Source organism: Tympanuchus pallidicinctus, unplaced genomic scaffold, assembly GCF_026119805.1.
Source record: "Tympanuchus pallidicinctus isolate F22 unplaced genomic scaffold, pur_lepc_1.0 scaffold2, whole genome shotgun sequence".
NCBI lineage: Eukaryota > Metazoa > Chordata > Aves > Galliformes > Phasianidae > Tympanuchus > Tympanuchus pallidicinctus.
Genome location: NW_026294721.1, coordinates 10,042,322 through 10,056,411, shown reverse-complemented (window position 1 = coordinate 10,056,411; position 14,090 = coordinate 10,042,322). Strand labels below are relative to the sequence as shown.

Genomic DNA, 14,090 nt, shown 5'->3' with positions numbered 1-14,090 from the left:
AAGCAGTATTTGGGGGCGAAAGGTTTCCATTCTGTTTCTTTCTTAAATGTGGTTATTGTGAGATGCTGACTGAAGCAAAAACACATGTCAACACAGGATAAACTTTTTGAACCCTATTAACTTCAAAACAAATATTAACATAAGTCTATAAGCACAGTTCATTTTGATTCTATCAAAACTATCTGGTTTTCACAGAACTGGGTTTGTGGTAACACGGAGTCACTTTGATTTCCATCTAAAGACATTCAAGATAGATCCTGAATGAAGCTAAGCATTTTCTCTTGCTGTAGCTTTCTTAACACATAGTAAGTGCAAGTGTTTTCTTTAGGAAAACTCTGAAGCTTTTTCTTTATCTTTTTTTGGTGTTATTGATCTTTTATGATAGGCAGATGAAGTGTGATTTTCTAATGTATTGTCACACAAATTTCACATTTGTTGAATCCCTGGAGAGTCTCGTTTGGCTGAGATGAGGGATGACACCTCTCCAAACTGTCTTGTCAGGCCACTTGCCTTCTGACCCCAGCAAACCACAGCGTACATCTGCAGAGGAGATCTACTGCAGCCCAGTCATTCCCTCACTCCTGCTTCTAAACAGTCTCATCAATCCCAGGAAAAATGAGAGTCTCTTCCCACTGGAGACTGCTTTAGTGACAAAGTTAATTTGCACATGTAAATTGCTGTACTTACAAAGTATGCGCTATTTTTCTTAACACAGGATCAGTGATGAAGGACCAATTTGCATTTTAAACAGAATTTCTGTGCTGCACCCGAGAGTGCTTCCCAATTTCCACCTTCACAATTACAAACTATAAATAAATTGAACTGGCTTGACATAATTCTTAATTAATCAAAAAAGGACATGAGAAGGAAACTCTGAGAAGGTGACTCACAGTTAAATTTGATTCACACTTCTAGTGGTTCTGTTAAGACACAAATATTATATAGTGAATAAGTAAATGATTGCAAACTATGTACCCATGTATTTATTTACTTTTCAGCATAATTGTCTTTTTCCAGGGTTAATTTTAAGGATTCAAGCAAAATATAGTGGTTAATAAAGAGACTCACTTAAAAATGAGTCAAGACATGAGTAAAGTTGGCTGGTGTCTGCATTTAACAGAGCTTTAGCAAGATGCCAACAAGATAATCTTAAACACATCTACCATACTGCAATGCTGAGACGGACTTCAAGATCTGGCAAAGAGGCTGAGGGGATTTGATAAGCTCTCTTGGCATCAGACTTAATGTGCAGATATAAATTCTCATAGCACCGAAAACAACCGGGTAGCCGAATGCCTCTCACCAGAAGGTCTGTTTTGCAGCCTGGATGACACTTGCTGTCATTTCCACATCGATGTAGTCATAGTGCAGAGCTCCAGGGTCTGTCGAAGATCCCGTTTCTGCAAGCAACATCCCTATCCATCTGCCCATGTCTTCAGAGGAAGATGCCTGTAAGGAGAATGCAAAACCCTACATCAAGTCTTTGGTCCACCACCAAGTCACAGCATTGTTTCAAAATACAGCATTCTTCCTGGCTGACCATATTATACAAGAGGCTCTGGTTTCTTCCTGCTGAAGTCAGAAAATCCAGGATTTCTCATTAAATCTGTTTTGATAGAAGGACTGCATTTTAAGTAAGCCGTGTGCTCATCAGCTCATCAGCTATGATGATAATAATACAAAGTGGGCAATCTCCGCAAAAGAAATAAAAATTATCATTTAAGACTAGTGGATTTAGATTCAAGTCATGTTTATTTTCGACTTCAGAAAATTGAATGCTGGAACTGAATTATTTTCCTAGACAGATTTTAGTATGAATAAATCCTGAGAATTAAACATTATCGCCAAGTAGAAATGAGTGGAAAAGAAACTTGAACTAGTAGAAGAAACTTCATTTGTGTTTTTTGAAAGATTCAATTTGCATATGTCTACCTGACGGTGTTTATTTTTTAAGTGGCAGAAGTACAAATACTTTAAAACTCATTTTTAAAAATTCAAATCTGAACAGTAGCAAAGTAAATAAGTGAAAACAAGGAAGGAAAAAAGAAAAGTGTGTGATTTCTAAATTTCTCACTACTTTAATATTTTATGGTCTTTCTCAGATTCTTGACATGCTTTCTTTCAAACTCTGAACTGCTCACATGCAATAGGACTTTCAAGGATAGGGGATTACCATGACCTCCACTATACCTGGCTTTAAGTGGCTTTCCTCTTTCAAAATATAACAGACAAATATCTCCTGCCAAATCCTGAACCACTTTTCAAAATCCAATTTTAACAAGATCTGAAAACAAGATCTGACATAATTTTTTGAAGTTTCATTTTGACTTTTCAGTTATAACTTGCTCCTGAATTTGTTGCAGAGTGGCACAGTCACCAAAGGCAATTTTCTAGATCAGAAGGGTTTTCCACACCAGTTTGCCAGTTATCTTCAGTCAAATTCTGCTCCATGAAATGAGATCCCATCAGAGCCTGGATCCTTCCACAGGTTAGACTGGCATCTGTCCAGGCTGCAAGGACCACAGCTCTGTGCTCTTCTCTCTTCCCACACCTACAGGCACACAGTTACTGTGCAGCTAACATAGGGGTGTAAAAAGAGACTCAGTACGTTACTGGCACAATGTCTTTCTTAATGAAAGACACGAATTCAGACTGAGCAAAAGTGGCTAACATATACAGCAAAAAAATGAGAGCTAAGAACTCTTAGAGTTCCCATCAACAGTGATTCATTATTTAACTAGAACTAAGTTATTTACCCAAAAGGACCATATCTCTGATAAAGAAGCACGCCTAGAAAGGAGAACAGACAATTTAGCACCAGGTCAAAGGAAGGTCAATGCAGGGAAAAGCTTCTTACAGACATTTCTGAAGTGCGTTATGTGACTTATTCCTAAATCTTATTTTTTCTTTTGCCTACAACTCCTATCTTCCTTTCTCCTTCCAGTATTTATTACCCATCTCTACAACAACATTAGTCAGCAGACTTTTGGAAATGTCACGTTGTTTGACAGTGCTTCCCTAATTCAGTTTGTGGTTGTCTCTATAAGTCAGAGCCATCAGATCCACAGCACCTCAAGCACAGCAACCTCCTGCCCATTTCGAAGCAGCCGGAAGGTCAGGGGATGCTTTGAATCCAGTCCTGGGATGACTTCACATCCACGGAGAGGGATAGAAACAATATGTGTCTTCAGATCTGTCCTGTCCTTGTGGAAAATGAGTTTATTGTCTTTCACTCGGCACCAGCGCTCACGCCAACGGTTATTTGAGAGCACATTGAGATATCCTGCAATGAAATGAAACGTGAGATCCTTTACTTCCAAGTTTTTTTGAAAAACAAAAGAAAAAAGACCACTTATTTTCAAAATAATATTATCACTTAAACAAATTATTTCTCTTGTAATAGGAAGACCAGATGGATCTTAGGAAGACAAGAAAATGATTCTGCCCCACTTCTTCAATGCAAAATTTCACTGTGCCAATAACTTAGCAAAAAATCATGTAAAGATGTGATCCTGCTCACCTGAAAGTGGCTTTTTGTATTAGTCACTGCAATGGCTGGATAAGCTGGAGCTTACCAATGACCACGACTTCAGTTAAATGGGAGATGAAGGGTGTTAACAAGCTAAATACACAGCTGATGTGCTCATACAGATCTTCACAGAAGACCCAACTGCTCAGTTTATAATTGCTGTATAACCATGACTGCCCAAATCTTCTGGGAAAATCACAGCTCCTGTTATGTAATTAAGTGATGACTTAAGAACATTCACAGTATCCTACAAACCTTCTAAGATTCCTCCACTCAATGTCTGCTTTGCCAATAGGAACAGATTAGCACTGTTAGGTTTACACACTGATGCTACCTTTTCTGATTTCATTTAGAAAGAAGAATGCAACACACTTAGATAAGAATTTAATGGGTCAATACTCACATTGACAGAAATAAACTAATACTCACTTAAAACTAGAGAGTTTAATGAATATGAAGTTAGCTAGTTTGGCATATCTTTAAGACGTGTTTGTTTTTTTCCTTCTTTTTCCCCAACAATATATCACAAAATCATAGAACAAAATCACCGTATCACAAAGGTTTGAAAAGATTTATAAGATCACCTAGTCCAACTATCCACCTGCCACCAATGTTGCCCACTAAATCATGTCCTTACAACAAATCAAAATTCCATGAATATATACCATTTTAAACAAACCCTGCTTTCCTTGTCATTCTGAATGCCAGATGTAGGCACTATCTAGGCATATAAAGCCATTAAATAGCAGTTATTTCTTCTCATTCCCATAGCAATAATCATTCCAGACATCAAAATCAAGACAATGAATGTCCAATTTTTTCTGTCCTGGTTCATATGTAAACTGAAAAAAAACATCAACCATGTTTTACTTTCGCTTCCTCACTACAGGTACATCAATTCAGTATGCTGCTGTTTCCAAACACTCCATAGAAATGATACGTTGCACAGACCAGGATCTATGTAAAAAATTTTTCCTCTATCTCAGGTCTGATTTTCATTTAAGCATTTAATCATGTTGGATAGCTATCTCTTTGGTTTTCATTAGAACTATGACTTATCATTATTTTTTCTGGACTTCCTTTCCAATATCACAATTCCAATGTCAAAGCTTGATCCAACAGGATCAGAATTGCGCACAACTTGGAAGATGCCATAAAAAAGGAGGATGTACTCAGTTCTGTGATTTTGGCTCCTTGTGATGATCATCCTCTCCAACTCTCCTCTCTCCTCCTCTAACAAAAAAACCTGTATAGCTGTGTATTATAATAGAATCACTAGAAATGGAAAACCCTTCATGTGCAAGCCAGCTGGCTAGTTTTGAAGAGTCTTTTTTTCAGACATTACTCTTCCCCATCCTCTGTTCCTTACACAGCTCTCAGAAAAGTTCTTCTAACTCTTCATATTTTGCTTAAATAAGCAGTTCTCCGTGTTCTTCCTCCACAACAGTCTTGCTTAAATCTTCAAGATTTAATGTGACCAAAATGCCTTGAATGTTGTTCCAGCTGGGGCATTAGCACTTCAACTTAGTTCATGTGGCCAACGACCAGTGATACTGAGAGAAGAGCCTTGCTATGACTCTAAGTGCAGGTGGGTTTCTGTTTCTGTTTCCACTCTAGCTGGGTGTCCCCTGCAGTGTGATTGGGCTTTTCCTTTGTTCATGTAAGGCAGAACATTCTAAAGTGTAAAAGCCTTCAACTACAGAGCAACCTCCCAGAGGGCTCTGCACTCAGACAGATTTCTGGTGGTGAGAAACTCTGCAAAGACTTTCTGCCATGACTAAAGCCTAGACACTTAAATTTTTCTATAAAATTCGCAAGTGGTGTAGCCAAATGCAGACAATAGTAATGGCTATACTCATGCCCACATCTGAAATAATGGTAGAAGCACTCAGAATTAGATTGTACAGCTGTGGTTAACATCTCACATAATATGGAATAATCAACAGACTATGAGACCCAGGAAGTTAGAAGTTTTATGAAAGCCAGATGGTTTGGACAATGCATCTGGCTGGACACAGCTTTTCCCAGCTGTTCCTTTACTTGACAAATCACATCTTTACTTAGTTGATATACAGACATATGCACACACTTATTTAATCAAAGATTTCTTATGGGAATTTTTCCCAAAGTGGCCTTGAGAGTCATCTGCAATCCATGAAGTTCTCACTGGTGGTCCATGAATCTTCTTTCACACTGGGCAAGCATCTACTATACTTCATGCAGGAAGGATTTCTGCCAGCTGCTGCCTAATCACAGATTTCTAGGTTTCCCAAGATTTCCTAATCAATTAAAGGGGAAAAGTCCAAGCCAAATTCAAAACTGTGCAACTGCTTCACAGTTCTCGTGGTAGGGCTTTTTGGAGTTTTTGTTATTTTTTTTTAAAGATTGGAAGAAGGATGGGAACAAATCTGTTCACATAAGTAGCCATTGCTTAATACTGGAGCACCAAAAGGCAAAGAGGAGAATGTGAGTGCATTGCATTGTTCAAAAATACAGAGCTGTGAGGAAACTGGCTAAATGCATTACAAAAGTCCTAAATAGCAGGCAAATATTAACAGCTCAGATGCAAAACTGAGCTATTTGCATTTTCTATATGTCTTTTCTTATGTACTTTCTTGGTGTTGTCAAGCATTACAGCTGTCATTAACAGTGATCAACACTAGCAATTAAAATAGCTTTCTAGAAATTTGCCCAATAGGCAGCATTTTAGGAACCAACAATTAAAGTCAAATAACTTCATCTGAGACCATGTGGCTGCTGTCATCATTGCCATTGCATATAAACTCATCAAAAATACTTGATTGCTTACCAGGAAGCTTTTTCTACAATGAAGTGTAAATTTATTTTATAATCCAACCTATTTTATACCTATTGGTTTGAAAACAGCTCGTTTCCTTCAAAGCCTGTGCTACTCTTTTATTTAAAAAGTCAAACTATTCTAGACTCTTTGATAAGCTCTTGATTACTCTAGTCTTCCAACCTGAGTGCACCCTTCTGATGCAGAGGTAAAAATTACAGCAGTAAAAGCAAATTCATGGGACATTCTAGGCTAGAATGTTAAAAATTTTTAGTCACAAGCTGCCTTAAAGACCCAAGAAGAAAAACAACTGACCACATGTTGGAACATCTTCTTCAGCTGATGAGGTCTGTTCATCTGTTGATGGCTTTTTCTTTCCTAAACCAATGATCTTCGTTATCTTTTTCCCTGTTACTTTAGTCACAGTGCCCTTGGCTTCTGTTTTTGAACTTTTTTTCCTCTTCACTATTAAGAAAGCAAAAGTTTGCATTTTAGTGTGTTTAAATTATGTAGTCAACAGAGAAAATCTGAATAAAAAAAGTAGCTTTGGCAAACAATGTAAAGTAAACATTTGTTCAGTTGCAGTCTGCCATGAGATAAACATTATATGTCCTCCTGAATACTGATGCCCATAAATCACCTTTTTACTATAAAAATCAGGCATTCGGAAGGGTAAGAAAAACAAAAATCAAACTTTTAATTTAATTTCATCTAATCCAGCTTGAAGTCTCTTTCCAAAGCAGTCACTGTGTAAATTTATCAATATGAACAAACTATTCAGCACCTATACATGAGAATAAAAATTCAGCCAGATGATCAGACACCATTCTAAACACTTACCTAATAAAAGGCAACAAATAATTAACAAAGACATAATATGCTTGCCCAGCAAAAATGGCTGTTGTTAAGGAATCTAATCACAATAGGCCTTTCAGAAAGATAAGAGTTATAAATTAGCTATTAACAAGTAAATTAGTGTGATCAGTATAAGCACTCAATGATTAAAAGCTGGCACTTTTTGTGATCGCGATTGCTGATCACAAAAAATACAAAGCTTGCTGAAAAGAGAGATCTTGCTAACCTCCAGTTTGTGCACTAAGCCATGAAAGTAACAGGGCAAAGACTGTGGATATCACTTTTAAAACTGCACATCTGACTAAAATTCTAACTAGCAGAAAAATACGAAAAAAATGTTCTAAAACAAAATTTTTAAAAAAAGGAAAAGGCAATTTATTTGCAAAATAAAACCAAAATAATGAAAGAATCTTTGTTTCAGAAAAGACATTCAGTGGATTTGGATTCCATCAACAGAGCAAAAGTCAATCTGTTAACTGACAGGGTAGCAAATCTACCCATGTAATTACCCTGATTTATGATTCAGAAGGAAATTACATGTAGGATAGTTACTGATGGAGCTGCTTTAAGTTTACCCCTCACATCCTTAGTTCCATTTCCTACTTCCCCAAACAGAAAGTTTAATGGTTATGGGCTTGTGTAAACAAGGAGAAAAAGAACAAAATGTTCACATGAAAAAGAATTATCTGAAATGGGAAGAGGAATACATGGAAAACAGAGTAGCAGTTTGAGACTCACAAGGGCATAATTTATCATGTTTAGCTTAATTGCTAGCAAACATGGAAAATGATTTAGTAATTGTATCTGTGGCCAAGATCGTATAAATCTTACACCTGCTAAATGCAGCGCTGAGGGCAAAAAAGTGGTTTTTGGGTGTGGATGTTTTTTTCCCAGTAAACACCAATGCAGATGTTCTGGCTACCTTGCAGCACATGCCCCATCAGAATGCTTCCTGCAGGGCACCTGAGCCACTGGTCACTCTGGGATGTCTTGGACAACACCTGGATGAACTCTGTGTATGACAGAGCTGATCACTGTGCTGCAGAGATTAAAATCTGAGCAGTGGGCTTTCTGAAAGCTTAGCAGTTATGCTGTGAAACATAAGCATGTACTGCAGCTTCTGGAAACCACAATAACTGACACTGTTCCATTCTACTGGTATGTCAGAGATCTGGATGGTGAGGAAATGTTGGAAAAATGACACAGGAAGAAGACAGTGGGAATGAATGAAAAGGCGAGACAGGGCTGGCAGCTGGCACCAAAGCCAGTATCGACACGCAGTGTTTCCTGCAGCTCACATTACACTTCAGCTTCACAGCTGCAGAAAAACGTCAATTTTGTGCCATCTAGATGATACCACTGCTACACAGCCTGTTAAGGAAATCACATAATTTCCTTTCTTTTGAGGAGAAAACAAAGGGCGTGGAGGTAAGAGCACAGACATTGAGTTTTTTAGATACAACTCAGGGAAAATGCCATCAGCTTGAGTTGTGCCTCTGACAACACAGATTACAAGATATGCATGGCTCCAAAGCAGCACACTTAAAATTACATGAATATATACACACAAACCCACTGATATAACATGATTATGTACATTGCTGTATATTAATATATACAATCATACATAATACTTATTTTTTTATGTGTGCAGACACATACACATATAAACTGAGATATATATTCATATATACATATCATCCTTCTAATATGCAGAGATATAGGGATTTTTTTGCTTGAAGTCTATACATCCACTGCTTATATTCCTGCTGTACAGTTAGAGTTACCATAAGCAACTGTTAGTTGCCTATAGTGGTCGCTCTTGTCCTTAAAAAACTGTACCTCTGAATAGACAAAAAGTCAAATCAAAATTTCTATATTCTGTTTCTTTATACTAATACTGATTTTTCCCATTGAGTAAAAATTCAAAAGCATTACTGACTATTAAAAAAAAAAAGAAGGTAGATCTATTTTACTTCCTCTCTCTTTATATTTGCACGTATTCTTTGCAGTAAGCATCTCTGCATTTGAGACATACCTTGTTCTTTTCCATTGCACACTGTGGTGATGCCATTTTCCGCAGCACCCTCCCCATCTGAACTTGGTCTCTCAGATGACAACTTCTGCAGGAACAAAGAGATCAGCTGCCCTGCCACATCACATTCTCACCTTCATCACATTCAGTCTCATCAGTAAATTTAAATTAAGCTTGCTATGAATAAAGCACTTTTCAAGCACGGATCCACTTCAAAGGTAAACAGAAGGTAGTAGAATATTCAGGTTTAAATAATTTTTTATAGTTCCATATAGAATTTAGAATAGCACAGAAATCACAAGTCTACATCAAAAGACTTTCCTTCTAAGTGAAAAAATCATTGCACATTATGTTCTAAATGCATTACAAGATTGCACAGTGTCTCTGTGTATTAATCTGCTAAGCAATGAATAATCTACTAAACAATGAATGTAGATAAGACAAACTTTAAAATGATTTTTTTTTTAGAATTTCTTCACACATGCATTTACAATACCAACTTGTCAGAACACAGCGCATTCCTACCTGGTGCTTAAATATTTTCAGTATTTGCAAAATAGGAGCTTTTGAAATAGATTTTTAGCACCAGTTATCCTATAATTGCTGTGTATGGGATACAGGATGAGGGGGATAAAGATTATGCTGGCACCACTTTCTTCATGAATGGTGGAAACATGAAGATGTACAGAATACTACAAGAAGAAACAATGGAAAAGTTGTTTTAAAGTGAGCATTTTAGAATACAACTGTTTATTGATATTTCCATTTCATTTGTTAATGATGTGCTGGTGCTTGCAAGCATGCAAACACAGCTGCTTTGGGCTTGTGCATAGAAAACACCTGAGCTATTGTGGAAGATATTTTGCTCTTAATTTCCTGGGTACAGTGCAACAATAATGAGTGCAGTGTGATGCCACCAGAGGGACAGACCGTGCCCTCGGAAATTAGTGATAAAACCTTTGTGGTCTAAAGAACATCCCGCCTACCATGCAGTGCCCAGCAGCGCCTCAATAATAGCTCTGAGAAAGTTAGCACTGATCACTTTGGTAAACTTACCTTTTCCAGCTCTGTCTTGTGTACCGGAGAACTAGACAATGGCCCGTCAGAGTCCACAGTGCCCGTGCAGTTGTTGCACACATCTTTTATTACCTTAGGAGCAAAGGCAAAACCTATTAATTGCTTACCAAATACAAATTTGAAAAATTATGTATGAATGCGAAGGGGAAATGGAAAGGAAATTCACACAAACGCTTAGCAGGCTGGCAGGTTAGAAAAGCAGTGGTATGAATCTTTCTGTCCACAGCAGTGTGTCAGGCAGGCTGCCACCACGAAGCTCTCATACTGCTTTCCTGAGCCATGTCATGTGTGACCTGCAGGAGACATGGTGTCTAGAGGTGGAAGGTGTCAGTTTCTAGGCAAGCTAAGCTCTGAGGCCCTCCTTAGTAGAGAAACCAAAGCGCTGCTGATTTCTGTGTGCTCCTTCTGCAATATGAACTTTGCTGACACCACCGAATTACCTACATTATTATGCCAAAAAAGTGGGATTAGATCCGAGGAAGTGACAATTGATCTACAGTTAATACTGTGCAGAGGTATTTCATGACATTTTCATTTTATACTTGCATATTGACATAAAGGTATAGGTCAAAGTAATTGTAAACGACTTCTCAAAAATGGTAATGACATTAAGTGTATTTTTAGAACGTTAAAGAAAAATCTCACTGAAATCACTGAGATCTCAATAGAAAGTGAAGTTCAAAACCTGAAACTATTTAAATGTAGACATAAGTGATGACAAAAGACATCTGATGATTTTCTATGATGTTAACTTTTTTTTTTTCTAGTGAGGTTCCTACCTGGTGATTATCAGCATGAAACTGCATGTGATGATGAGAACAGATCTTGACTCTCCCATGCAGATTCATGCCAATGGAAACTGATTACACTAATTTTGTCACACGCTAATGCCATCTTACTTGCTTTCTGACTGCAGGAAATACAAGCCTAAATTCTACATGAGCAGTCAGAAAAGCTGAGCTAGAGAAAGCCGCAATATTCACTAGTATCCTTAAAACTTTTCAGCCATACATGAAATGAAAACTTCAAGTAGATATTTGGATAGACTAATAAGATAACAGCAGACAGAAAACAAAATCAGAATACAACCTTTCAAAAAAGGAGAGTTTTTCAGCATTCAACACATCTAATTAGTATTTAGCACATCTAATCATTTATAAAAAGCAGATCCTGCCTGACTAATCTGATCTTTTCTATGACATGACGACCTATTGAGTGGATGAGGAAACAGCAATGGATGTTGTTTACTTGGAATTTGCAAAGCATTTGACCCTGTTTCCCAAAGTCAGCCTTTTCCTGGAGGAACTGGCTGCTCATGGCTTGGATGGATATACTGTCTTCTGGGTAAAAAACTGGCATGGCCCCAAGGGTTACTGTGATTGGAGTTAAATCTAATTGGTGACCGCTCACCAATTAGGTTCCCTAGGGCTTAGCATTGAGACCAGTTTTGAGTTTACCTTCATTAAATTTGCAAATGACACCAAGTTGGGCAGAAGAGTTGATCTATTTTAGTGTTGGAAGGCTCTGTGAAGGATATGAATGTGAGATGATGGATGGACACAACAATCTTAAGGGTCTTTTCAAAACTAAATGATTCTATGACTCTATTCTGTACACACCAGTGATCATCCACTACTGGATTACAGCGACAGCCACATGAGGACAGCAGAGCCTGACTCGATAAAGAAGGAAGACATCCTACCCTGTTGAAAGCTTTCCTGCTAGACATGCAGATTTTCCCCTTTCAATGTACATGGCTGTGTTTACACACCCTGCTCTCTCTTTTTCCCCGTTTACAGCAAGTCTGTGTAGGAGAGAGGAGGACTTGATCTGAGAACTACCAGGTGCAGAAATAATAGCAATTATCCAACTGTCAAAATCCAGATTTCCTTAAATGGGGAGCAGGATAATAACAGCCTCTTCCCAGTTCTGAACTGAACAATTTTGATGTAGAAACCATTAAATAGCTGAAGACAACATCAAACACAGTTTAAAGTTATTTTCACAACACTGAAGTTCCCTGTAAGGGTGAACTAAGCAAAGCAAATGTTTATGGTCTTACAGAGACCTTAATGAAACAATTCATGAGCACTTCGTAAATTAAAGGCACTATACGCCACAAAGACAGGAAGAGAACCAAATCTATATTACATATGGAGAGCTCAGAAATGAAAGAAAGATTAAATCACTCACTCAATGTTACTTAACAAATCTAAGCATAGGAGGGAAATGAACCTACATTTTTAGTTCTAAGTATCTTAAAATGTTTCGGTATCCTTTCACGACTGTCTGAACTTCTCTGTGCTTTTTTTTCAGAAACATAAGCACAGTATTATCAAATTCATGGCACTGGGTGTGCTTTCTAACGGAAAATGTAGATATGCCTACTGCAAAACTTTTGCATCTCAGAGTTAAACTTCTCCCTAGGTCTCTACACACACATTAGAATTTGTTTCTGTGCATTACTTTCCTTTCAATTACTGGTCTTCAGTTAGAGAAAACACAATTTCTGGGAACATTCATTTCTGTCTTCTGCATGACCCTGATTCAATGGCTCATGTTTTCAGCATCTGCTGACACCACACAGTCAGTTAATTCTGGCAAAAGAAGATATTAATGGGAGTTACAGACAGAACAGAGGGAAATGATTTGGCAGTGCTTACTGAATAATATGTGCAAAGTCATGCACTCAAGTAAATACGGTTCTTATCATACCTCACATATTTAAGGAGACGCTAAAGTTTTTAATTGGGTTGTAATTAAATTTTGATTGAAAAAATAGCATGCTGCCAAATAGAAGTTCGTGTCAAGATCTGAAGAAAATGGATTTTCAAGGATTCCACACTTCATCTGGGCTCAAGGGGTTCGTTAGCAGATGCTTCCTCATCATCTTCTATGTGCAATATAATTGTGTGTGATGCATAGCATAGAATTCATACTTTCAGAGCTCACCAGGATGAAATGCCTTTAATATATAATGGTTGCCCGGATGCACTCTCTATAATTACGTTTGCAGACAGCTGCCATTACAAATGAGGTTTTCACATGCTTATAGCTTTAACTCAAAATTTTAAGGATAAAACATTCCACTCGCATTGCCAACTTGCAGAATTTCTGTCACAAGACTCAGAGTTCTTGTCAATTTTTTTCTATAATGTTCCATCTGTTGGAGTCATACGAAAACAAAAGAATGCTATTTTCATTAAAAAATACTTGAGAGCAGGAGCAGGGTGAGGTCAGCAAACTTCTATCCATTGCAATGAAATGTATGAAAATATGAATAAATATATTATCACAGCAGTTTCAAAACTAGAAAGCAAATAAAAGAAATCTCCAAATGTGTGATTTTTAATAAATGGAATTGGAAGGCTGCACTAGATTACTTTGTAATGGAGCATACTCCATTAATAGCTTAATTTTTCCCACACATAAGAAAAGGGAAATCACTCTCTTCTGCTCACTATAAATGCATCATATATAATATACACACACGCACAGGATGCCAGGAAAATCAAACTAAGATTGTAAACATGCTGTGTACTAAAATAATTAAAATATATGAATAAATGTAACCAGAAGACAGAAGACCTTTTATTTGTTTGGACAGCTTCAAAAGTAAATACATTTAAAATAATCTCTTGCTATTCCATCACAAGAATTTTAAATATCATAGTTACCATAACAATATTACCATTAGATTCCAGAACTGCCTCTTTCAAATGCAGACATGGAAGAAGCTTGTGCAGCCTGCACTGTACTATTTTTACTTATTTATGTTATAATAAGGCCTTGAATCC

The 14,090-nt window shown here is 37.3% G+C and overlaps 1 protein-coding gene across 5 annotated transcripts in view; it reads right to left on the bottom strand.

Annotated features, from left to right (window-relative positions):
• Positions 1-14,090, bottom strand: part of AFAP1 (actin filament associated protein 1) — a 106,262-nt gene that overhangs the window by 17,292 nt on the left and 74,880 nt on the right. For all 5 annotated transcript variants that reach the window (XM_052682729.1, XM_052682731.1, XM_052682730.1 and 2 more), the window contains exons 7-11: positions 10,273-10,365; positions 9,220-9,304; positions 6,642-6,791; positions 3,072-3,283; positions 1,304-1,449 (exon numbers count right to left, since the gene is read on the bottom strand). In XM_052682729.1, the coding sequence (XP_052538689.1) occupies positions 1,304-1,449; positions 3,072-3,283; positions 6,642-6,791; positions 9,220-9,304; positions 10,273-10,365 (686 nt within the window). The remainder of the gene's footprint in view (positions 1-1,303; positions 1,450-3,071; positions 3,284-6,641; positions 6,792-9,219; positions 9,305-10,272; positions 10,366-14,090) is intronic.